At 44.2% G+C, this 23668-nt stretch overlaps 1 protein-coding gene across 1 annotated transcript in view; it reads right to left on the reverse strand.

Annotated features, from left to right (window-relative positions):
- col14a1a (collagen, type XIV, alpha 1a) overlaps window positions 1–23668 on the reverse strand; it is a 212318-nt gene that overhangs the window by 43179 nt on the left and 145471 nt on the right. The window contains exons 28-35 of the mRNA XM_059973127.1: window positions 22055–22198; window positions 21606–21770; window positions 14956–14994; window positions 12146–12284; window positions 10677–10819; window positions 6665–6774; window positions 4642–4800; window positions 844–921 (exon numbers count right to left, since the gene is read on the reverse strand). Of these exons, the coding sequence (XP_059829110.1) occupies window positions 844–921; window positions 4642–4800; window positions 6665–6774; window positions 10677–10819; window positions 12146–12284; window positions 14956–14994; window positions 21606–21770; window positions 22055–22198 (977 nt within the window). The remainder of the gene's footprint in view (window positions 1–843; window positions 922–4641; window positions 4801–6664; window positions 6775–10676; window positions 10820–12145; window positions 12285–14955; window positions 14995–21605; window positions 21771–22054; window positions 22199–23668) is intronic.

Consider the following 23668-nt stretch of genomic DNA (forward strand, 5'->3'; position numbering starts at 1 on the left):
CAGATTCTGCCTGATCTAGTACTTCTGTGAATTTCTAGTATTTCCTGGTTTTATTTATTTCCATATCTGCTACAACTCTATAGATTTTTGCTTAATGTTAATACTTTCAATTATTTAACTCAAGGGAATTCCAAAATTTACTTCAAGCATGTACAATGCACCCTCAAGGGATCCGATGCATTGGAAAGGCTGTAATCACCCAATGTCCAGTGTTGTTTAATGGGTAGACAAGTTAGGCATCTCATACACCAGTTGTGTAAACCTCTCCCACCCCAACTACATCCTGTTCCTGTCATCTGATTCATATGCTCTCTTTAAATTGTCATCAAATAACCAAGGTCAAAGTACATTGTGACATTCCCTCATATTGTCAACCGGACTGTAGGGTCACTTCCAAACAAATTACCATTGACTGAGATTGCCGGCAAAAATAATCATAACAGTTCCAGAATTAGCTAGCCCTGTGTAAACTAACAGAAGCCTGAAGTCTCATAGCACCAGGTTCAAGAACAAAGGACCATTACACTCTTGAACCAACTGGCACAACCCTAATCACTACCTCAGTACAGCACCACTCTAATCAATTTGACCACTTTGCACTACAAAGGACCTTTTTAAAAATTCTGATTGTGTTCTCTCTTGAATTAATTAGTATAATTTCTGCGTAATTTATGTTCCATCATGTTTATGTTCATTATGTGAACACTATATCTGTGATGCTGCTGCAAGTTTCTCATTGCACTTGTGCACCTGATAATTTGTACATTCTCAGAACCATCTCTCTGCTTAGAAAAATATCAGACCGTACATGCAGAAATCACTGTTAGTTTAATCATCACTCACCAGAGAGGGAAGTTCGCAGCACTTGTCCTTGTTTGCATAGGACGTGGAACATGAAATATCAAAGCCTTGCAACTGGAACTGAAATTTAAATGAAATAATGAAAGGAAATCCTTGTGAGGCACCAAACAGTTTAAATCAGCAATACAACTCTGACTTGCTGGAAATTACTCTGCCCACATCAACCCTTTAAATGTTGACCTCTCGACCACATTTCAAAACAAGCAGGAATGAACCACCTCCCATTAACATTCAGTGGTGCTTGCCTCATTCAATGCCCCCACCTGGGACCACTGTTCAGCTGGACCAGCCACATGAATACTGCAGCCACAAGAGCAGATCAGAGGTTGGGCATCCTCTGGTAAGTGATTCAACTGTTGAACTGCCAAAGCCTTTGAACTATCGAGAAGGCATAAGACAGGCGTGTGATGGAATACCTCTCACTTTGTCAAGATGAATGCAGCTTCAATGCTCAATACAATCAGAACCACCCAGCTCCCAGCACCCATTCATACACCACTGGCACACAGGGGCTCCAGGTATGTCCCAGGCCTTTCCAACACTGTCAACACTGTCAAAAATACGGACTAGGGAAGCAAGAACATGGGAACGCTACCATCTCTACAAATCACACACCATCCTAACCTGACTATGTGTCAGCGTGCCTTCACTGTCACTAAATCTGAATCCTTGGACCTTCTCCCCAATCTCATGTGGGCTGGACGGGTTCAAAGGACAGCTCACCTCCACCACCTTAAGGAGCAATTGGGGATAAGTAGTAAACGTCCAGCTCACCAGTAACATCAGCATCAACTGAGAGGGTAACATAATGGAGAAAAAAAAGTTCCAGTGCTTCATGGATAGCATTCACAGGTGCTCCACGGGTTAGGACAGGGTTCTGTTCCAGTAAACAGTTCCTAACCTGGACAGTCACCAGTTGGAAATACAGCCACCCGGAGGAAGGTTCATGCAGTCCTACTGAAGCCAGCAAGTCCGTCCCACCAGTCTCTCAAATTGTAATGTATGGGTGTTCAAAACACAAACAGGTCTGCTGGAAATCACACCACACACACACACACACACACACACTCTCACTCTCTCTGGAGGAACTCAGCAGGCCAGGCAGCATCTATGGAAACAGTCGTCATTTCAGGCCAATCCCCATAAAGGGTCTCAGCCTGAAACATCGACTGTACTCTTTCCCATAGCCGCTGCCTGACCTGCTGAGTTCCTCCAGCATTTTGTGTGTGCCGCCTTGGCTGCTCATAACTTTTGGAGGAGCTGTTCTCGGACAGTGCCCCCTACAAAGATTTGGACTACACAAATATACAGGTATGAAATGGATAATGTTCAGGTAATTGATGATATGATGCTGTTTGAGGAATAAGTCTTTGCATGGAAACCCAGCTTCCCTGCTCATCTTCAGTAATTACCAAAGGAAACTTTCCCATCCAGATGAGAGAGCAAACAGGTCCTAAGTGTAACACCTCAGCCGACAGCCCTGGCCATGCGGAGCTCAGTCAGTTCTGCAATACCTCGGCCAGACACCCTGCAGCTGAACCCACTGACTCAGAAGGGAAAGTGGGACCCTCAGCTACTATCACCAAGATCTCAGGGGCCCACTGCCATAGAGCAATGCAATCTGCCATCAAGGCTTTCAATATCCCTCACTCAGTCAAAAGACATGAAAATCAGAAAAATCCTCTTTACACCAACTCTATCAGTGATGTTAACAGCACAGGCAGTGTGATCACATCAGTTTCTCCACTAACAAAGCAGTGAAGAGAAAGTCAAAACTACATTCAATGGTTCTTTGAATAACAATAAACAAAAGCTTTGAGAGGCTGGTCAAGGACTACATCTGCAGCAATGAACAGACACAGCATTTTCTCCAACACACGGGGAAGTTTATGGCCCACTATCCATCAGCCTCTGTCACCTTACTAAAGCAATTATTGACAATGGAATGCAAAAACCTTTTCTAACAAGTTAAATTTGGAATTACCTTGTGAACTTCTAAAATATAGATATAACGATTAACTGAGAATTAATGTAAAGCCAATTAATAGCATTGACATAGAAAATCAGTCACATATATTCAAATAAATTATAAATAACAGAATCACAAAGGGGCAACTTAGTAGAGGGTATTTCAAGATGTGCTACAATTAATGGAAGACCTTTTAAGTGTTGCACACATTGTATTAAAGTGAACAGGGAAAAAGAATCTGTCGTAAACATAACAATAGGATCAGTGATGAGATCATCTATGGTAGTTGCAAAGTAAGTATCAGTCACCAGCACAATATCTACCTGAGAATACAGTCCAAACTTTATTTTAATATCTTCTGAAAAATCATATCCCTCATAGTGTAACACTCTCTTGGTTGGGAGAGACCTTGTTAGACGAGAGTGCTACACCATGAGCCAAGACTTACAGTCTACAATGTATAAGATCAGTGGAAAGACCAAAAGTAATTGGGCTGGAATTGATGGTTACAGATGATGTTGTAATTGTAAAGGGCTGTTAAAGACTAGGAGATGGGACACAGGGGAAATCATGATGGCTTAATGGTCCAGATTGCATTCCAATAAAACACAGAGCCATCTCTTCTTTATAGGAAAAAGGTGCGCTTGTATGTATGCAAAAATAATATCTCATTCAACTGAACTTAACGTTAAACAATGTTTGAACATTATCTACAATGAAACCAAGCATAAACAAAAGTTTGATGATAACAAATGTTAGATCGTCCTCAGATATTGACACATCCCTCAAAATCAGATATTATAGCACTGAATAAAATCTTTACTGCATCTGTAAAGAATATCATCTCCATATGAAACTCCAGCAAACTGAAAACTTGGGCAACACATTCCCAGACAGGAAACATGCGAGTGTGTCAGACAATGACATCACTGTTCGTGTCATGCTCACTGATGTCACTCTCCACGTACCACCCAATGACATGATTCATTGGCCCTCCCAATCACATCATTATCCATGCACTTCTAGTTCCTTTCCATCACAACATGAACTGGAGCTGAGATAGTCGTACATTAAGTTGTCCCATATGCAACACCACCAGCAGCTCTCGATAGCCAGATTCAACTGACCCCGCTTCTCATTGTACAGTGCTGTTCAAATGCCTAGCACAGTTTGTCATTACAATTTCAAAGCCTTGCAACAGGCCTACTAGTCCACAGGGAATCCTACCAACGTCACTCCATGAGCCCTGAACCTGCCATTCCCAGTCATTATGCAACTGTCAGGATGACCAATGATGCCACTTTAATGTCAAAATAGGAAGAACGGTACAATTCCTAGGTCCCCGCTGGTTCTCTCTGTTCAGTGAATGGTGGCAAGACACTGTTCTGAAAAGCTCTCCAATAGTAATCCCTCGAATAATATCATTACAACAAATCGCTGGTCACCACTGGATCATGGGAGTTGGCCATGCTGTACATTACCCAGTACAACTATGGCTTCAGAAGTGCCCATTTAGCAGTAAGTTGCTTTAGCTACAGAAGCAAAAGTCTCTTTCCTTCCTTCTTGACTAAAATCCCTATAGCTGCATGAAGTGAAGTAGTATTTCCCTTAGTAAGTTCAAATCTCTCAGTTCTTGGCAATTCCAGCTGCTGGCTGATTCAATTATAATATTTGTTAGTACATATTTTACAAGCAACACTACCCCAATATGACCTCATCCCTTGACATTCTCCCAACCCCACATCAACACCTCTCCCCAGACTGATGATAAAATGACATGCAGTTTCCAGGCGATGAACTGCATCACTCACTGATGCAGAATTGTCCCTCGGGCTCCTGGAGCGCACCATCCGTCCCAGGACTTCCACCCCATTGGTGCTGATGTTTCCTGCTGCATTGACCGCCTTCTCCCCTACTTGCTTGCAGTCAACCACCAGCTTTGCATGGGTTTTGGTGATCACCACGTGCACCTGTTAGCAAAGAATGCAGGTTATTTGAGAAAAGAGCCCCAGCTTTCCCAACTTTTCCCAATGGCCCATTCTGTCTTCTTTGCACCTTCTATAACTGGGGTGCAAAGTCCAAACATACCTGTGAGCATATAAAATACAAACAGGAACCCATCGTTCGATCTCTCATACTTGCATCACCAAGATAATTCTGATTGCTTTCCTTTCCCCAGTTCTCCTGGTATCTGGAAGATCAGTCAACCCCAGTCCAAGAATATACTCTGGGAGGAGAATTCCAAAGATTCTAAACCTCCCTAAATGACCTGAACCACATCCCAATCCTGCGCTTCAAGTTCTAGACTTTCCAGCTTTGGGAAACAACCTCACAGTACCCAACCTCTCAAGATTCTCAGAGGGAAAGGATACAGTAGGATAGAGATCAGTTGCAATTTAGGTGCAGAAATAGCAGATGATGTTTAACTCAGACAAACAGTCAGCAAAGTGTATAGTAAATGGCAGGACCCTTAGGCGTATTGATGTACAGAGGAATCTTCAGGTCCAAGTCAGACATGGTGGTAAGAAATGACGGAAAGAGGCATATGGCATGTTTGCTTTCATTGAGTGCAAAAGGCAGGATATATAATGTTGCAGTTATATAAAACTTCGCTTAACCTGCATTTGAAGAATTGTGTCCAATCTAGTTGGCCCATTAGAGGCAGGGGTTCCCATCCTGGAGTCCACAGACCCTGTTAAAGGTCAGGATTCATGACATAAAAGAGATTGGGAACCCTTGATGTAGAGGCCTCGGAGAGGGACACAGAGAGGTTTATCAGTATGATGCTTGGATTAGAAAGCATGAGCTATGAGGAGAAGTTAGACAAACTTGGATTATTTTCTCTGGAGCACCAAAAACTGAGTGGAGGCCTGGTGGAAGTTTATAAAATTATTAAGAGGTAGAGATAGGATAGGCAGTCTTTTCCCCATAGAAGAAATGCTAAATACAAAAGGGCATAGATTTAAGGTGAGAGGAGATGTATAGAACAAGTTTATTTTATACAGAGAGCAGTAGCTGTCTGGATTGTCCTGCCAGAGATGGTGGTGGAACCAAACACAATACTGGAGCTCAAGAGGCATTTAGATAGGCACGCGAGTTTAACTTGGCATCATGATTGGCACAGACTTTGAGGACCAAAGAGTCTGTTCCTTAACCAATACATAAACAGTACTGCTATGTTCTATGTCCTTTCACAATGCAGTGAGATCACCACTTCCATGGTCCAGAACCACACCAATCGTTTCTCTTCTAGAAATTCCCTTCCAGTAGGAATTGGTCCCTACTACCTCCAAGACAAGTACATCCTCCTTTATATAGGAAAACAAATTGTGCAAGGATACAAGCCATTCAGCCCACTGAGTCTATACTGACCATCAGCCACTCATTTACACTAATCACATCCAAACTAACCTTACTGTATTCTCCCCACATTCCCATCAGCTCCCCCTAGATCCCACCACACAGGCATCAGATAGCAGTCAATACTGCACAACCCTGGGATACAGGAGGAAACTGGAGCACCCAAAGGAAACCCATGCATTCACAAGGAGAGCGTGCAAACTCGGCACAGGCAGCACCCAACGGCCGAGACCGAAACGGCACCTGCATCTGTTGGGACACTGTGCTATGCAGTCTAATCTGGAGACAGCAGAAATACAAAGATGTCTTCCTTCTACTCCAGTGCCCTTTGAAATAAAGGCCGGCGTATCTTTCTCCTTTTGAATTGCTTGTTGCACCTTTAATTTCCACACCTCAAGTTCCATAATATTCAAGCAGAACAAGTTGAGTAAACTTACACATAATGGTAGTCTGTTAGCTAGCGGTAGAACTAACCTTATGAAAACTGCCATAGAAAATCTTCTTCACCTCTGGATCATCAAAGGTGACGGTCTGGAACTCATCCTTATAATCGTAGTTAAAGTAAGTGAGAGCTTTCCTGCCATCTAAACATAGCAAGTAAGAGATTAAAATTGAGGAAACACTTGTTTCTTTCCCCATGTAACAATTAGCAGGCAACTTGATGGTCAAAATAAACTTATAGACAAGTTTACAACTTAAAGCACTGGATCCCTTTTCAATTTTACAACTTAGTCAGAGTTTGTGACACATCTAGAGAGCTTCTGTAAACCCTATCCCATATTCTGAATTGCCACTTAGAACCTAACCCTCTGATTGCTCTTTTTGGTTCCTTGGCTGAGACAGATATACATTTGAGTCCGACTAAACGTCAAACATTAACTTTCGCTTCTCTTCTGGCTAGACGTTTAATTCTTCTTAGGTGGAGAGATGTTGCCCCACCCACGCATGCTCAATGGCTTAATGATGTTATGTCCTGTTTAGACCTTGAAAAAATTCACTACTCACTTCTTAATTCGGACATAAAGTTTCATAAGGTGTGGAGACCTTTTCTTGAATATTTTCATAACTCTTCCTTAGACTGTTTTTTTTCAGTCCCTTACTTTCAGCTTTTTTTTCTTGGTAGTAGGCATTATTATCTTTTGTTCTTATTTTCATGTACAGTTTTGGGGGTTTGAATGTTCAGATTTATATTTCCTACATTTTGCTGTGGTTGGTCTGGAGTTTTTTTTCTTGCAGGGGGGTGGGTACTAACTTTACACGACTTTAGTTTGGGTGCTTTTTTATCATTATTTTGAACCATATTATCATTGTATGTTTATCTTGCACTGTATTAATCTCTTATTTTGGTCTTGGGGTTTTTTTTTGTTGTAGTGTTGTAGAAATGCATTAAAAAAATCAATTAAAAAAAAACTAAAAGAGGATTGGTGAGGCTGATAAAGCATCACCGGGACCACGTGACAGATGTCAGTGTTGGTTCAATGACAGCACAGCTTAAATCCCGCTGCTATCAAATTCAGGGCCGACCTCTCATACGCTAAAGATGAACTCTTGATCTCTCAGTCTACCTCGTCGTGGCCCTTGCATTTAATTTGTCTACCTGTAATGTACTTTCTATGTTGCTGCAATACAATGTTCCGTATTACACACAGAACGCAGCAAGCCAAACACGGCTGAGACCCTTCTTCAGAACTGTTTTCCTTTTTACTACCTAGATGTACTTATGCATATTTTGGATGTCACACAAAGCAAAAAGTTTTATCCGTAGCTTGGTACATTAACCCACGATGTTGTGTTGACCTACTCTACCATTAATCTGACCCTTCCCTCCTACACAACCCATAACCCTCCATCTTTCTGGCATCCATGTCCACTCTATCTTTGCCTCTCATAGTCTTACATTCTTCTATCAAGTTGCCTCTCCTTCTTCATCACTCCAAGGGGAAAAGCCCCATCTTATGCAACCTTTCCTTATATGACATGTTCTCTAATGCAGGCAGCATCCTGGTACATCTCCTCTACACCCTCTCTTACGCTTTCACATCTTTCCTACAGGGAGGAGACCAGAACTGAACACAATACTCCAAATGTGGTCTGACCAGAGTTGTAAAGAGCTGCAACATTACCTTATGGTTCTTCAACTCAATCCCCCAACTACTGAAGGTCAGCATACCATATGCCTTCTTATCCACCCTATGAACTTGTACATGTGAGGCAAAAAAAACAAATATGCGTACCGATATCGGCGAGATCACTCTCAATACAGTACAAGGGGACAGCCATACTATCGGAAATGCGCTCTTTAATGTGAGAAGTTAAGCCAAAAATTTTGTTTGTCTGGTGATAAGGTTGCACTTAGGAATTGCATACGACACTAGTAATACTATGTCAGGCTACCATTTATTGACTACAGCTCAGCATTCAACACAATCACACACTCAGTTCTAACCAAAAAGTTCCAAAACTCGGGCCTCCGTACCTCCCCCTGTAACGGGATACTTGACCTCCTCACCAGGAGACCACAGTCTGTGCAAATCAGAAATAACATCTCTTCCTCACTGACAATCAACATTTGTTTGTTTGACAAACAACCTCAAGGATGTATGCTTAGCCTACTGCTCTGCTGTACTCTACACCCACAACTGTCTGGCTAGGCGCAGTTCCAATGCCATCTAGAAATTTACCAACGACACAGCTATTGTTGGCAGAATTTCAGATAGTGACGAAGAGCATATAGGAGTGAGCTGGTTGAGTGGTGTCATAGCAACAACCTTGCAGTGAACATCAGTAAGACCAAGGAAATGACTGTGGATTTCAGGGGTGGTAAGTCAAGGGAACACACTCCAGTCCTCATCAACGGATCAGAAGTAGAAAGGGTCAGAAGTTTCAAGCTGCTGGGTGGAAGAACCATAAGGTAATGTTGCAGCTCTTTACAACTCCGGTCAGACCACATTTGGAGTATTGTGTTCAGTTCTGGTCTCCTCACTATAGGAAAGATGGGAAAGCATAAGAGAGGGTGTAGAGGAGATCTATCTGGGGCCTAACATATCGATGTAATTACAAAGATGACACAGCAGTGGCCATATTTCATTATGAGCTTGAGGAGAATTGGTATGTCACTCAAGACTGTCGCAAGCTTCTACAAATGTACCATGGAGAGCATTCTAACTGGTTTCATCACTGCCTGTTTTGGAGGGGCCACTGCACAGAGTTGGAAAAAGCTGTAAACTCAGCCATCTCCATCAGGGGCACTCGCCTCCCCAGGACACCTTCCAAAGGAGATGCCTCAAAAAGGTGGCATCTGTCAATAAGGAACCCCCCCACCAGCCATGACATGCTTCTTCTCATTGCTATCAAGGAGGTGGTACAGGAGCCTGAGGACACAAATCAGTGTTTCAGGAAAAGTTTCTTCCCCTCCGCCATCAGATTTCTGAATGGTCAATAAATCCATGAAGATTAGCTCAGTATTTATCCTTTTTCCCTCTCTTTTTGTTCTACTTCTTTAATTTATTCTGACACATACAGTTCTCATTGTAATTTATAGTTTTTATGATTATGTATTGCAATGTACTGCTGCCGCATTACAACAAACTTCACAACATATACTGGTGATTCTGATTCTGTATTTCAAAAACGAAGTTTGGATATAGGAATAAGACGAGGCACTTTCGTCTCCAGAGCCCCATCCACTAAACAAGATTAAATGCATTGACTCCAAATATCTATTAAACAAAAGCAACAATTCCTCCTTTTTGCATTCCTGCCCCCCTTGAGAGCCATTTATATTTTATAATGCTATTATTTCCACCTGTTCTGCTGCGTTTAATTGTAGCTGAGAGCTTAGGGAGACAGTCGGCTGAGTGGAAGCTGGGTGTGATTATTTGCCTCAAGCTCAGGAAGAGTAAGTTACATCTGACTGCGGGTCATGTGGTCCTTCAAGCAGTCGGAAGGGACCGGATCCACTCTCACACAGCCCCTGCTTGAAGGGCTAATGCATGACTCAATACACGGTGGCTCAGTGGGCAGCATTTGACCCTCTGAATCATAAGGTTGTGAGTTCAAGTCCTACCCCAGGCATTTGAACACCCAGTCTGGAGAGGAACAGCCACAGCCTCAAGCACGTGATCCTTTAGATGTTAAATCAAGGACTTGTCTCTGTATTCTGGAAGTTTTTTCCCCTGAAGATCTGGGCAAAATTCACCCCTCAACCAACATGAACAATATCAATCTTTCAGGTTATTTCCTAGTGCCATTTGCGGGATCTTGCTGTGTACCACTTAAGCCACCATTTTTCTTATGTGATGAGGTTACACTTCTAAGAATCTTCGGTGGCTATAGGTATGGGAAAAATTGTACATCAATTGTATATCAAACAGCTTTGTTCCTATCCAGTCCTCGCTGGGGGTCGGCTCTGAGGAGGAAGGATGGGGGCCAGCTGAAACCACACCCTGTTCTGAACAATCAAACAGAGAAGTTTGGAGGCTCTTACTGTCCAAGATGACTCCAACCAGGGGCTCGCGCTGCTTGTTCAAGATCTCCCAGAGGGCAAAAGGCTCCTGTGGCGTGTCGGGCAGCAGGCGAAACAGGAAGGAGATGGTGTAATCCGACGGCAGCCCGTCTGGATGAATGTTCCTGGGAAAGATGGACTGCAGTTAAAGCTCAGTGATCCAGGTTAGTGAAATCCAGAGGCAACCAACACATTCAATGCACAGCACACATGGGTTGTCTCATCCACACCTGCATCCACCCCCCTCCCGTAACACGTCCTTCTGTTCCTTTCTCCTGTAGTCCATTCGCACATCACTGTTCATCCCAGTCACTCTCCACTCGGATGGGGCACTGATGGAAATGTTTCTCCTGAATTCCCTACCTCACTGGTTAATGACCATCAACCCTGTAAGCAGAAATAACGTTCATTTATCTGTCTCATTCAACCCTCTCCAAAGACCTCTATTAAACACAGCAAACACACTGTTGGAGAAACTCAACAGGTCGGGCAGCATCTGTGTAGGGAAAAGGGCAGTCAACAGGTCGGGTCGAGACCCTTCATCTAGACTGCATCTACTGCTTGTTATGTCCATCTCTACTAAATGATCTCGCAGTGTTTTGTTTTTTTTTATTTCTAGAGTATCCCAGCCTGATCACCTTCTGATGCTTGTAAAACAAGCTGCATTAACACATGGCATTACCAAGCGTCATTACAGAGGACTCTCTGATCCATGAGCTGATCCGAGGGACCCACACTGAGGCAGTTGTCAAGTGCTGCTGGAAAGACATCAACACGGGTAAAGGACACCCTTCGATCTTTCAGCAGAGTTAGCTGTCCGTAAGGGACTACCGCTGACTGGTTGCAGGAGTAGGAACTGTGAAACGCACTGAAGTTTGGTGCAGCCAGTTTAAAGGCTCTGTGGGGAAGGACCACACTCTAGGCCCCTGACTGCATATGGAAGGGTTGAGTCTTCGTGCAGAAGCCTCTCAAACGTTGAAATGGTGTATCGTTCCACCGGGCCACGTTAAATAGCAATGGTGTTATGGTTTCTAAAAAGTTAACAGTACTGAATGTAAAGACTATGAATGCAATATTTTTGTACTGTTTTTTTAATTATGAATAAAGTTTATTTTTGAAATAGGAAAAAGGCAGAGGGTGCAGACAGTCCTGGCAAACCCAACCCGCCAGTATCCCAAACACACGTTCCTATGTGCAGACTGTACTTAAGTCAGCCATTCATAACCCATGAGGACCTGTATTAAAACTAATTACCTTGCTATCCTCGCATTATATAAGGATGGGATCTTGCTGTGTGCATACTGGCTGCTCTCGTTGCTATAATTAACACCCTGAACATGCTGCAAGGTGTTACAAAGATACTAAGCAGAGAAGACATTTGAAAGGCTTCTGATCATTCGACATGCCGATTACACGGAGAAATATTCACTATCTTCGGTTTTGACACCTACCTTGTGGGTTGTGAAACAAGGGCATTTCTGTGAAGCCTGAAACAGGGGAAGCTGTTGAATGAGCCGGACTCCAGTGACACACCTTCTACAGAGGCATACTCCTTCTCCACCAAACCAAACATCTCCATCATTCGAAATCCTGCAAAGAAAATTTTCTCATCATGATATGAAATTGGGAAAATACTCCAAACAATTCGAATAGTAACTTTGGCACAAAATTTCTGTCTTGAATTTTAATAAAGTTTCTTATTAAGTAATTATGTGTTCTCACCATCCACTAGACAAAGGGGTTCCTAACCTGGGGACTTCTCTAATGGAGAGTTGAATTGTTACTTGCAGCTCTTTCTCTAGTAGTTCATGAGGATGCCGAGAGTTGACAGACAGACATACTTTATTGATCCCCAGGGAAATTGGAAATTGTTCTCTCCTCTCCACTGTTCTCCTCAGAAACAGTGGTAATTATGGTTATGAGTCCCACATCTCTCAATGACAGCGCCAGTATAAGGGAAGTGCAGTCAAGAGGGTTAGATAAATGGGACTGTTGTGAGCTTCAGTAAGACCCATTTATCTAACACAAACTTGTGTTGTCTCTTTGAAAAAGTTCAAAGGAAATATATTATCAAAGTACGTAGCTGTCAACATATACAGTCGGCCCTCCGCATCCACGGATTCAACCAACCGTGGATCGAAATATTTGAAAAAAAAATTCCAGGAAGTTCCAAAAAGCAAAACTTGAATTTGCCAGGTGCCGAGCACTACGCTGAATCCACGCGAATGAAGTGATGTGTAGGCATACCCTGCTGTAGCCTCCCGGCATTTCACAGATCCTCAGTCTCTCTCACTCGTTGTCTGAGCATCATTCACCTCGCGTCTCGTTCGTTTGCTACGTGTTGTGAGCGAGAGGAAGGAGCTTAGCCTCAAGAACTTAAAGATCACGGGAGAATTGGGATCGGCTGGTGCCGAGGCAGCATCAGCGTACCCAGAAGAGCTACGATGGTTGCATCTGAACTGAACATGTACAGACTTTTTTTTCTTGTCATTATTCCCTAAACAATACAGTATAACAACTATTTACATAGCATTTACATTGTATTAGGTATTGTATGTAATCTAGAGATGATTTAAAGTATACGGGAGTATGTGCTTAGGTTATAAGCAAATACTATGCCATTTGATATAAGGGACTTGAGCATCTGTGGAGTTTGCTATCCGTGGGGGTTCCTAGAACCAATCTCCCGCGGATACTGAGGGACGACTGTACTTCTCTGAGATTCATTTTCCTACAGGCATTAACAGTAGATACAAAGAAACACAATAGAATCAATATAAAGGTGGACAAACAACCAATGTGCAAAAGACAACAAATTCTGCACATACAAAAACAGAAAAGCAAACAAACAAATGAATAAATTATATTGAGGACCTGAGTTGTAGTGTCCTTGAAAGACACTACTTTACTGAACTGTGGAATCAGTTCAGTGTTGGGAAGAGTGAATTTATCCTCTCTGGTTCAAGAGCCTGATGGTTGAGGGGTAATAACTATTCCTGAACCTGGTGGTGTGCGACTCTAGGCTTTTGTACCTCCTTGCTGATGACAACAGTGAGAAGTGAGCGCGGCCTGGATGGTGGGGGTCCTAGATGACAGATGCTGCTTTCCAGCATCAGCGCTCTTTATAGGTCTGCTCAATGGTACGGAGGGCTTTACCTGTGATGGGTGGCTGCATCCATTACTTTTTTAGACTTTTCTGGTCAAAGGCATTGGTGTTCCCATGATGCAACAGTCAGGACACTCTCCATTGTGCATCTATAGAAGTTTGTCAAAGCTTTAGATAACGTGTCAAACTCAACTTCACTGGAGCTTTGCAAATATTTCCTCTACCCAATTCTCTTTCTTCAACATCAGCTTTGACTCCACTAGGACCTAACTGGCCACGTAATTACTTGGCACTTCTCAATCAATTTCATCGCCAAGGGGAGTGTGTCACTAAACTCGTCTGATGGGCCTTTCACACTGATAACAAATGCTGACTATCCAGTCACGCCCTACATCATATGTCCATTTATTCTGTGCAAGGGGACTCTCACTCTTCACATCTAATGACAGCTGGAGCAATCTGTTGAAACCACAGAGGATCAATAGATTAACAAGTTGCCATTCACTCTTTCCACATTATAACAACCAACTACATTTTGGTTCCTTCCCCTCTCGTTTTTCCATGTGTCTGCTAATAAACCTCTTGCTAATTGAAAGAGTTTCCCTTTTTTTCCAACAAAATTAAACCTTTTCTTTGCTTAGCAACACACACACACAAAATGCTGAAGGAACCCAGCTGGCCAGGCAGCATCTATGGAAGAAAGTACAGTCCACATTTTGGGTCAGGACCCTTCAGCGGGACACCGAAACATTGACTGTATGTATTGCCTCAACTAGAAGGACTGCTTGGGAATCTGAATGAAGGTGAGGGAGGAGGTAAATGGGCAGGTGTAACATTTCCGTCACCTTCAGAGATCTGTGCCACTGGGAAGAATAATTGGGAGGAATGGCCAAGGGAAAAGCTTAGGAAAGTAATTTTTGATTAGTTTTATAACTGTGAGACTAGATATCCTTGAATAAATTATTGCTTTATATGTCACCATGGAGCTTTGATTGCGATGCAATCACTTCCAAATAATAGGGAGACAATAAACAATTTCAGCAGAACATCAAAGAGAAATCAAAGGGAAACTTGCAACCATCTTTCTCAGTACATGAGTACACCATCGGCTGGAGACCTCCAGTGAACGATGATGTGTCAGGCGATGTCCCTCACCTGCCAGGTTGTTTTCTCCAATGTGGACCTTCGGGCAAGCTGGAAGTAGAACAATTATATACGTCAGTGTCAAGTGTCATTCCACAACCCCATTCTCAATGGCTCCTAGCTATGCAAAACACAAGGAGCTCACATTCCTGATCACAGACTCCCAGATCACACATTCCCAAACCCATTTACCGGATCCCAAATTCCCAATCACGCATTCTAGATTTCAGACACTGGGTCACACATTTTCCACCACAGATTCCAGATCCCACATTCCCACCACAGACACTGGGTCACCATTCCCAATCACAGACTCCAGATCCCCATTCGCAGACATGGTCACTAACCCTGGATCCCACTTGTTAGGGAGTATTTTGGAGTTATGTCAACAATACAGATATTAATGATAAATAAAACAGAAGCACTACACTACAGCAGAGAGAAGAGAATGAACACATACACAGGCAGCAGGTTCACTTTTGTGATGAAGCATTATGATATTATGGTTGAATGAACTCGGCCTTCTCTCCTTGGAGCAACGGAGGATGAGAGGTGACTTGATAGAGGTGTGTAAGGTGATGAGAGTCATTGATCATGCGGATAGTCAGAGGCCTTTTCTCAGGGCTGAAATGGCTAGAACGAGAGGGCATAGTTTTAAAGTGCTTGCAAGTAGGTGCAGAGGAGATGTCAGGAGTAAGTTTTTTACACAGAGAGTGGTGAGTGTGCGGAATGGGCTGCCGGCGATGGTGGTGGAGGCGGACATGATAGGGTCTTTTAAGACACTCCTGAGTAGGTACATGGAGCTTACAAAAATAGAGGGTTATGGGTAACCTGAAGTAACTTCTAAAGTAAGTACACACTTGGCACAGCTTTGTGGGTTGAAGGGCCTGTATTGTGCTTTATGTTTTCTATGCTTCTATGACATGGGCACAGAGGGCTTTTGTAACCTCAACAGACGCGGGCACCCAATACAAGTACTGCTCAAAGCAGTGAAGTTGCCTGAAGAGGTGGCAGTGATTAAAGGAAGGCTCCCCAGAGAGGGGAAAGTAAAGAGCAGACAGCGAATGAGCGGGCAGACCCCTGGACAAAAAGAGCTGAAGAAGAATGCAAATCAGCAGAAGTTGCCGGCGTAGAAGGAAAATCTACTGCAGCCTATCTCGTAAAACTATATGGGGATGTGGAGGCTGAGAAGGAAAAGGAGAAATGGAGAAGAGGAGGGGCAAAAAAGGGACCAGAGGCATGGGGAAGGAATAGTTGTAGCCCCAGCATGTATTAGGCAGATACTGCTAAAGCTATATCACAGGCCAATGCATTAGGGAAGGCACAATATAGTCCCAACCCTCCAGCAGTCTTGGTGGTGACCAGGGATGGGCAGGGGCGTGGAGAAGCTTTACTGGACATGTACCAGTTGTACCTAATGTAACCCCGGAGGAAGTCAAAGGTGCAGCTGGCAAATCAAGGGTGGGGGGGGCTAGGAAAACATACAAATGGACTTGATGGGGCCCTGCCAAGAATCAGGGGGGAAAGCGTGGATCACTTCACCTGATGGGTAGAGCTTTCCTGCTGCATTTTACCCGAGGAAATCCTCCTCAAGGTGGGGAACCCCAGCCCAGGTGGACACCGATCAGTGACCACATTTCACTGGAAAAGTGATGAAGAAAACGTGCAAGCTTTCAGGCATTCGACAACGATTCCATGTACTCTATCACCCTCGGAGCTTCGGAACAGTAGAAAGGATGGACTAAACTATCCAAGCTGCCTTAGCTAAACCTCCATCAGTGACAGGAAAGACATGGGTTGATGCATTGCCAGGAATCCTGATGAGATTGCGATTAACCCCAAACTGCCCGATGGCTCTTATCCTCCACAAATTACTGACAGGGCAAGCAACCCGACTCCCTTAAGAGGTGATTACAGAGTGCGGTAAACCTCTAGTTTTTAGAGATAACATGGCCCAGTATGTAAGGGGTCTCTGTAAACAGCTTAAAGTGTTGAAGGACCGGTCAAAATAACAGCTTCACCTTGCTGATCAGAGAGAAAGCCAGAGGGAGAGAAGATCATCCTCCCACAGCCAGGAGACTAGGTCATGGCAAGGGTGCTACCTGAAAAGGCTGGGTTCGCTCCAGATGGATAGGACCACAGGTGGTGCTTCTGACAACTGACACTCGTGTCTTTGTGCAGACCCGGCGAGGCAGCCAGTGGAAACTCTGGACCCAGGCTAAACTGTATGACTCACCTTGTCGCCCTCACAGACAGAACAAGGGATCAAGTCCACCCACTAACAGAGTCGTCACAGAGATTGACCAGCCTGCTGTGTCACATCTGACCACAGATTAAAGAAAACAGAGACGTGAAAGCTGAAGGCACAGAGAAAGCATGTCAGCAAACCGTGAATAAAGTGTTACAGTATACCAGGAACCACACTGTAATGAAGGCTGGTTCTGGGAGGTAGGTGATTAGTTGTACAGATCAGAATAGGAAGATGTTGGGGAAAATAGACGGGAGCGATCCGAGTTACGGCAGAGACATCAAGTTCCACAGCCTCGGTGGCAAGGCTGACCGAGAAAGAAGTAATTGTACACAGCAGCTGAAGGCAGCCGCCCCAACCTGGAATGGGTGTGGACTCAAATGACATGGGCTCTCTCAGTCCTCAGGCCAGCGATCAAAACGACAGACCAGGAGGGGGTGCCACCAGGGCGAGATCCAAATGAACACCATGCCAAGCCCTCCTGTAATTCGATTACAAGGACTGAAAGACTTGCCAGACTATTCTGACAATCCCCTGTCAGGGCATGGAATGTGAACTGTTGCCAGTGGCACAGAGTAACTACTGTTAGCCACTGTTGAGTTTTAGCCCTCAGATACTGAGGGGGCACAGATAAGCATATGTAAACAGCAATGGACCAGCAGGGAAGGAAACAACAAGCACATGAATGACAAAGCTGCATTTTAAAGACCGGTTTATATTGAGAGGACAGGAGTATCCAAGAAGAGGATGTGATCAAATTTCTGAAATGTTTTATTGTGGTCTTTTCTTAGTCTTGTAGATACACAATTAGGGATGACAGAGTAACATCGATGCACATAGGGACATCATAGGTTAACAATTGGGGAAGGGGTCTGAAGTGAAGGGTATCTTCACTGCCCTATTTAATTAGATACTCCTTAAAGTTTAGCCTTCCCGAGACAGATTTCTGTCCAGGAGCCAAGAGGAAGGTCTGTTAGGGAGTATTTTGGAGGTATGTCAATATAGTGGATATTAATTCATGTAAGAACCAGTTTTCAGTTCTTATTATAAATTACAAGCAGTAAACTGCAGCTAAAAACCCACTGATATGGTTTGCATATTCATGACTCCAACATTAAGAAAATGGGGTCGTGTTAATTGGCCTGCATCAAACTGGGCAACATGAGCTAAGCTGTTTGCACCATTGTGACTTGAGAGCAAGCCGGCGAACCAGATGGATGTTTTCACTTAGCAAATCAAATATGGTCACGGGTAGAGACAGCTCTGATGACATTAATTTTGGGTGTCTGGCTCTCTGTTGTCAGAAGATTTTCAAATATCTGTGCTAATTATTTTCTCTCAACAAAGGTATGTGAATGTTCAAAGGTGTCTTATCAATCACTGTAAATATGTACCTCAAAGGAATCACCTGTCAACCCGAAGTATTGAAGTAAACAATGTCATTGTAACTACTGAAGTTGCATTGAACCACCTGTGCTATCTTTGATCTGAAGGGTATAAAATTGTGATGTACCTTTGGGTTTATCAGCCTCTACCAAGAGTGTCTCCAGAATGATGTTTGCTTGTTGTGATGATTGAAGATCAGAGACTTCAGTCACAGTCACAGCTCCATTTTTCAATCATGACACAGATTCACACATTCCTAATCCCAGAGACTTTTTTATGCATTCCCAATCATGGGATTCGGATTAGACACTGATTTACACAATCTGAATCACAGGACAGGAATCATGGACTTTCCAATCATGGGATTCCCAATCATAGTCCTGAAGGTGAACTAAAACTGAGGGACTGATGGATGTAAATACTTGGCAATATACTCAGGGATGATATACTGTGACAGTCGAATAATTGAGATTTTCAGTCGACATCCCTCAGTTATTTCTACACCTGAGGTGTACCATGTTGATCAGGGTAAACTATAGGTACCATCCTCCAGCTATCAACCACTCTGTGTAAAAATTGTCTCTCAGATCCCCTTTAAAACTCTTTCCTCTCATCTTAAGATTTGAGGCACCGAATGCCATCGTTCCCTCAGTACTAATCACCAAAATCTGGGTATCTGTACCTCCCTCTGCAACTGGATCCTCCAGTTCCTCATCAGGACAGCAGTCAGTGTGGAGAGGCAATAACATCTCCTCCACGCTGACAACACAGGTTCATCTCACAGCCCACTGCTCTACTCTCTCTACAGTCATGATTACGGGGGTAAGCACAGATCAAATGCTTCTATAAATCTACCACTGACAATAGTAGTGTTGGCAGAATCTCAGATGGCAGCAAGGTGGTGTACAGGAGTGAGATAGGTCAACTGGCTGAGTGGTGCCACAGCAACAACCTTGGCACTCAAAATGTCAGTAAGGCCGAGGATTGTGGACTTCAGGAAGGGAAAGTCGGGAGAGCACACTCCAGTCCTCATTGAGGGGTCAACGGTGGAAAGGGTGAGCAGCTCTATGTTCCTGAGTGCTAGCATTGCAGAAGATCTATCCTGAACACAAAGGCACGCCAGTAGCTCTATTTTGTTAGCAAGTTGACGATCTGCCCACCTACCCTATCAATGGGATCCAAGTCTAAGTTTGTCTCAAATGGTCAGGGCACCTGTGAAAGGAAAAATGGTGCCCCAGACCACTGGTCACATAACATAGCAGGAAAATCCTTGAGTGAATGTGCAGCCTTTCCCAAGAGCTCTGCCAAAGCTGGGAGCATCATCAGAACGGGATCAACAATAAAACAGCACAGAATCTGCATCAAATTAAGTGTCTTCCACAGGGAACACTGGATGAAGGACTTTGCATCGCTGAGTTGTGGTGATATGTTTGGTGATGAGATCCAGTCCAGACATGGCACAGCATGTGGACGGGAAGGTGACCCACGAGACCAGCAGTGAGGGTTTGAGAGAGTTGGACTATCAGCTGTGTGTGAGCGTCACTTAGAACCCAGAGTCAGCTCACCAAGCAGCGAGACACACTGTACTAGTCACAAGTCAAGGCACCTCACTGAGAGGGAGGGAGGGTTGAGAGCAAAAAGGTATAATGACCATTGACAAGTCCGCCACAAATCGCTGAATTGGGAGGCCAATCTGAAACTCATACCTATAAGCAGCAAGGGTTAAATGGAGGAAATCAGCAAGTAACGCGACATTGATGGAAGGAAGTGGACAGTGAATGTTTTGGGTCAAGACCCCTAACCTTGCACTATTTCTATCTCCTACCGAAGATTCACAAATAAGACTGCTCTGGTAGGCCCATTATTTCTACTTGTTCCTGCCCTTTATAGAACCTCTCCGCCATGGCAAGGGCTCATCTCTGCCTGCTGATAAAACGGACCAGAGTCGTTGAGAGAGACTAGGAATGGAAGCCATGCCCCTCATCAGCCATGGGAATTTTGTATCTAAGGAAGGTGTGCTGGTCCAGAGGCGGGTCTAGAAAAAGTTCACAACAATGACCCAGGAAAGAAAGGTTTAACATACAAGGTGTACTTGATGTCTCTGGGTGATGGGGATTCTGAAACCTCCCAGATACTGAATGGCCTGGATGAAGTGGGCATGGAGAGGGTGTTTCAATCACTAGGCACTAGGAGTCCTGGATACGAGGGTACTGCCTCAGAAAAAAGGGACATCACTTTAAAGCTGAGATGAAGAGCAATTTTCTCAGCCAGAGGTTGATGAATCTGTGGAATTTGATGCTGCAGTGGGCTGTGGATGCCAAGACACTAGGTGTGCTCAAGGTAGAGATTGATGAGATTTTTGATTAGTAAGGGGTTTAAGGGTGATGGAGGGAAGATGGGAGAATGGGGTTGAGAAAAAAAATTCAGCCATGATTGAATGGTGAGGAAAATTAGATGGGCCAAATGGTCTAATTTTGCTCCTAGAACTTACAGTCGTGTGACAGATCTAGCCCTAATTCAAGGTGCACCTTGACCAATAAGATGGATATCAGGCACTGAATAAGTGAAGGCTTTCCACCACAGTGGACAGGGTGCATGGAGCTACAGAAGAAAGCTTTAGATACACCCTCATAAACTTATTGGTCCCCTTGATGCAGCAACAATGCACTTTAAACTTCAGACTCATCGACAGGTAATAAGTCAACTGAAGTTCAGTGAAGATTTGGTCATCTCCAGATTTGACTGACATTGAATTTCCATCACTTTACGACAAGCAGTTGCATATTCAGCTGGGTCCCAAGTACTGCATTTCCCCAGTCTGCAGTCTGCCCTCAGAATTTCCCTGCAGATCCTCTCTCCCACACTCTTCTTCCCATATAAATCCTTCTGCCCTAAAAATCTCCTTATACAGCTCAATTTCAGTTTTAACTTAGTCGTTATGCAGTGATCCTCATGGGATGTTACAAATCTGAAGGAGCTGTGGAACTAAAGATTGTTACTATTAAAATGTTTAGTCACAGGGACTCACTTGCAGAGGCCGTCTCACAGACAAAGGTGACAAGCTCGTCCTCAATCTTCTTGAAGGCGTCAAAATCGTCCACGAAGAAGGCATGCCTGTTGCTGGGTTTGTTTGCAATGCTGATCAGCTCTGCGTAATCAGCATCAGCGACGCCAACTGCAAAGATACTGTACCCTACAGAAGGAGAAAAGGAGGAAGGGAGTGTGTTAATCTCATGTTTCCCTGGAAGGATTGGACTAAAACTGGTTCACTCACACTCCCCTCCCTGCACCCCAACCCTTGACCTTGTCGGTCTCAAAAACACCATCCACGTGGGCTTAAGACACAGGTCAAAAAAACAAGTGATGAAAATTCCCACTGAACCAAGCCTATGTTATTCTGATGTGGACACTTTGTCATCGCAAGATCTCAGAACAGTACATCCATCTGCGATTTCCAGAACATTCCCTCCCAATTACCATCCATCTGCATCTCTTGGGAAATCTTGTCAACTTCATCCTGGGATCGACCATCCGTGACGACCACCAAGACATTGGGGATGCCTCTCTGCAATCCTGCCTCGACTGTGAACACCGAATCCCTGGCATGTTTTATGGCTTTACCTGAACATTGTGATAAGCATAGGTTAATTAGTTAATTAGAATATAGAGAGTGCAGTGCAGCAATCTAATCCCATATGCCTGCACGTGACCCATTCCCTGCCCGTTCACGTAGCTGTCTAAATGCCTTTATGCTTTGCTATCACACCTGCTTCCGTCACCTCCCCTGGCAGTGCATTCCAAGCACCTACAACTAAACACCTGATATGCAGTTCTCCTTTAAACATAGATCTCTGCCTTCCTGTGTCTGAACTTCCACCCTGCGGGAAAAGACTCTGCCTTGACACAAGGGACTATAGACGCTGCGATCTGAGATTAGCTTTATTTGTCACACGAACATCAAAGCACTCAGTGAAATGTGGCAGTTCCATCAACATCCGGCATAGTCTATGGATGGGCTGGGGGCAGCCTGCAAGTGTGGGCATGCTTCAGGCACCAACGTAGCCAGCTCGCAACTCACTAACTCTCGCCACACGTCTTTGGAATGTGGGAGGAATCTGGAACTCCCGGAGGAAACCCACACAGATTTGAGGAGAACACACAACCTCCTCACAGACTGCAGCGGGAATTGAACCCCGATCTTACAGCTTGCATGCTGTAAAACATTGCACTACCCTCTACGCTACCACCCCACCTGATCTGCCAATTCTGAGGAAGGAAAGGAACTGCTGACGTTTTGCAGGATCGAGACCCTGCGTGAGTCAAGAGGGAAGATGGCCTGAACAAGGACGAGTTGTCAGACAGAGGCGAGAGCTGAGCGAAGGACTGAAGGATGGTGGGGCGGGGGTGGGGGGCAGGTTAGATGACAGGAGACCAAATCAGGTAGGGGATAGGAGTAATGACAAAGGCATATTGCTTGTTGCTCCAGATTCCAGCATCTGCAGTCTTTTGTGTCTTTGTAGATTCCAGACTGCTCTTTGTTGTTCAAAGTACATTTATTATCAGAGTATGTGTACAGTACACCGTACAACTTTGAGATTCATCTTCTTGCAGGCACAAAACAAAGAAACACAATGGAACTCGCTGAAATAAACCTCACAGAACAAAGACTGTCAAACACCCCGTGTGGGAAAAAACAAATCCTGCAGACAATTAAAAAGTAAACAAATAACACACAGCATGAACCGCAGTTTCCAAAAGTGAGGCCACATCCACGGTGCCAGTTCAGCACTGTAGCTGGTCCAGGAGCCCAATGGCCGCAGGCCACATCCACGGAGCCAGTTCAGGTCCGAAAGAAGTAAAGCCTCTCGGAGTAGAGAGCAAAACACCCGCTCATCTTTCACCCTCGGCCTCAACCTTTTTTAATCTGGCTTGGTGCTTAAATCAGCTAAACATCAGTTTGCTTTCTGCTCCCAGGCCTGGGTACTGCTGCATCCATCTGACTTCAAGTTTCAAAATGGCCACCTGCATTCTCCAGAGTCCAGTTCACTGGATTCTTCAGGTACCATAAAAAAAAGCCTGGTCATACAGATG

This window comes from Hypanus sabinus, chromosome 1, assembly GCF_030144855.1.
Source record: "Hypanus sabinus isolate sHypSab1 chromosome 1, sHypSab1.hap1, whole genome shotgun sequence".
Lineage (NCBI taxonomy): Eukaryota > Metazoa > Chordata > Chondrichthyes > Myliobatiformes > Dasyatidae > Hypanus > Hypanus sabinus.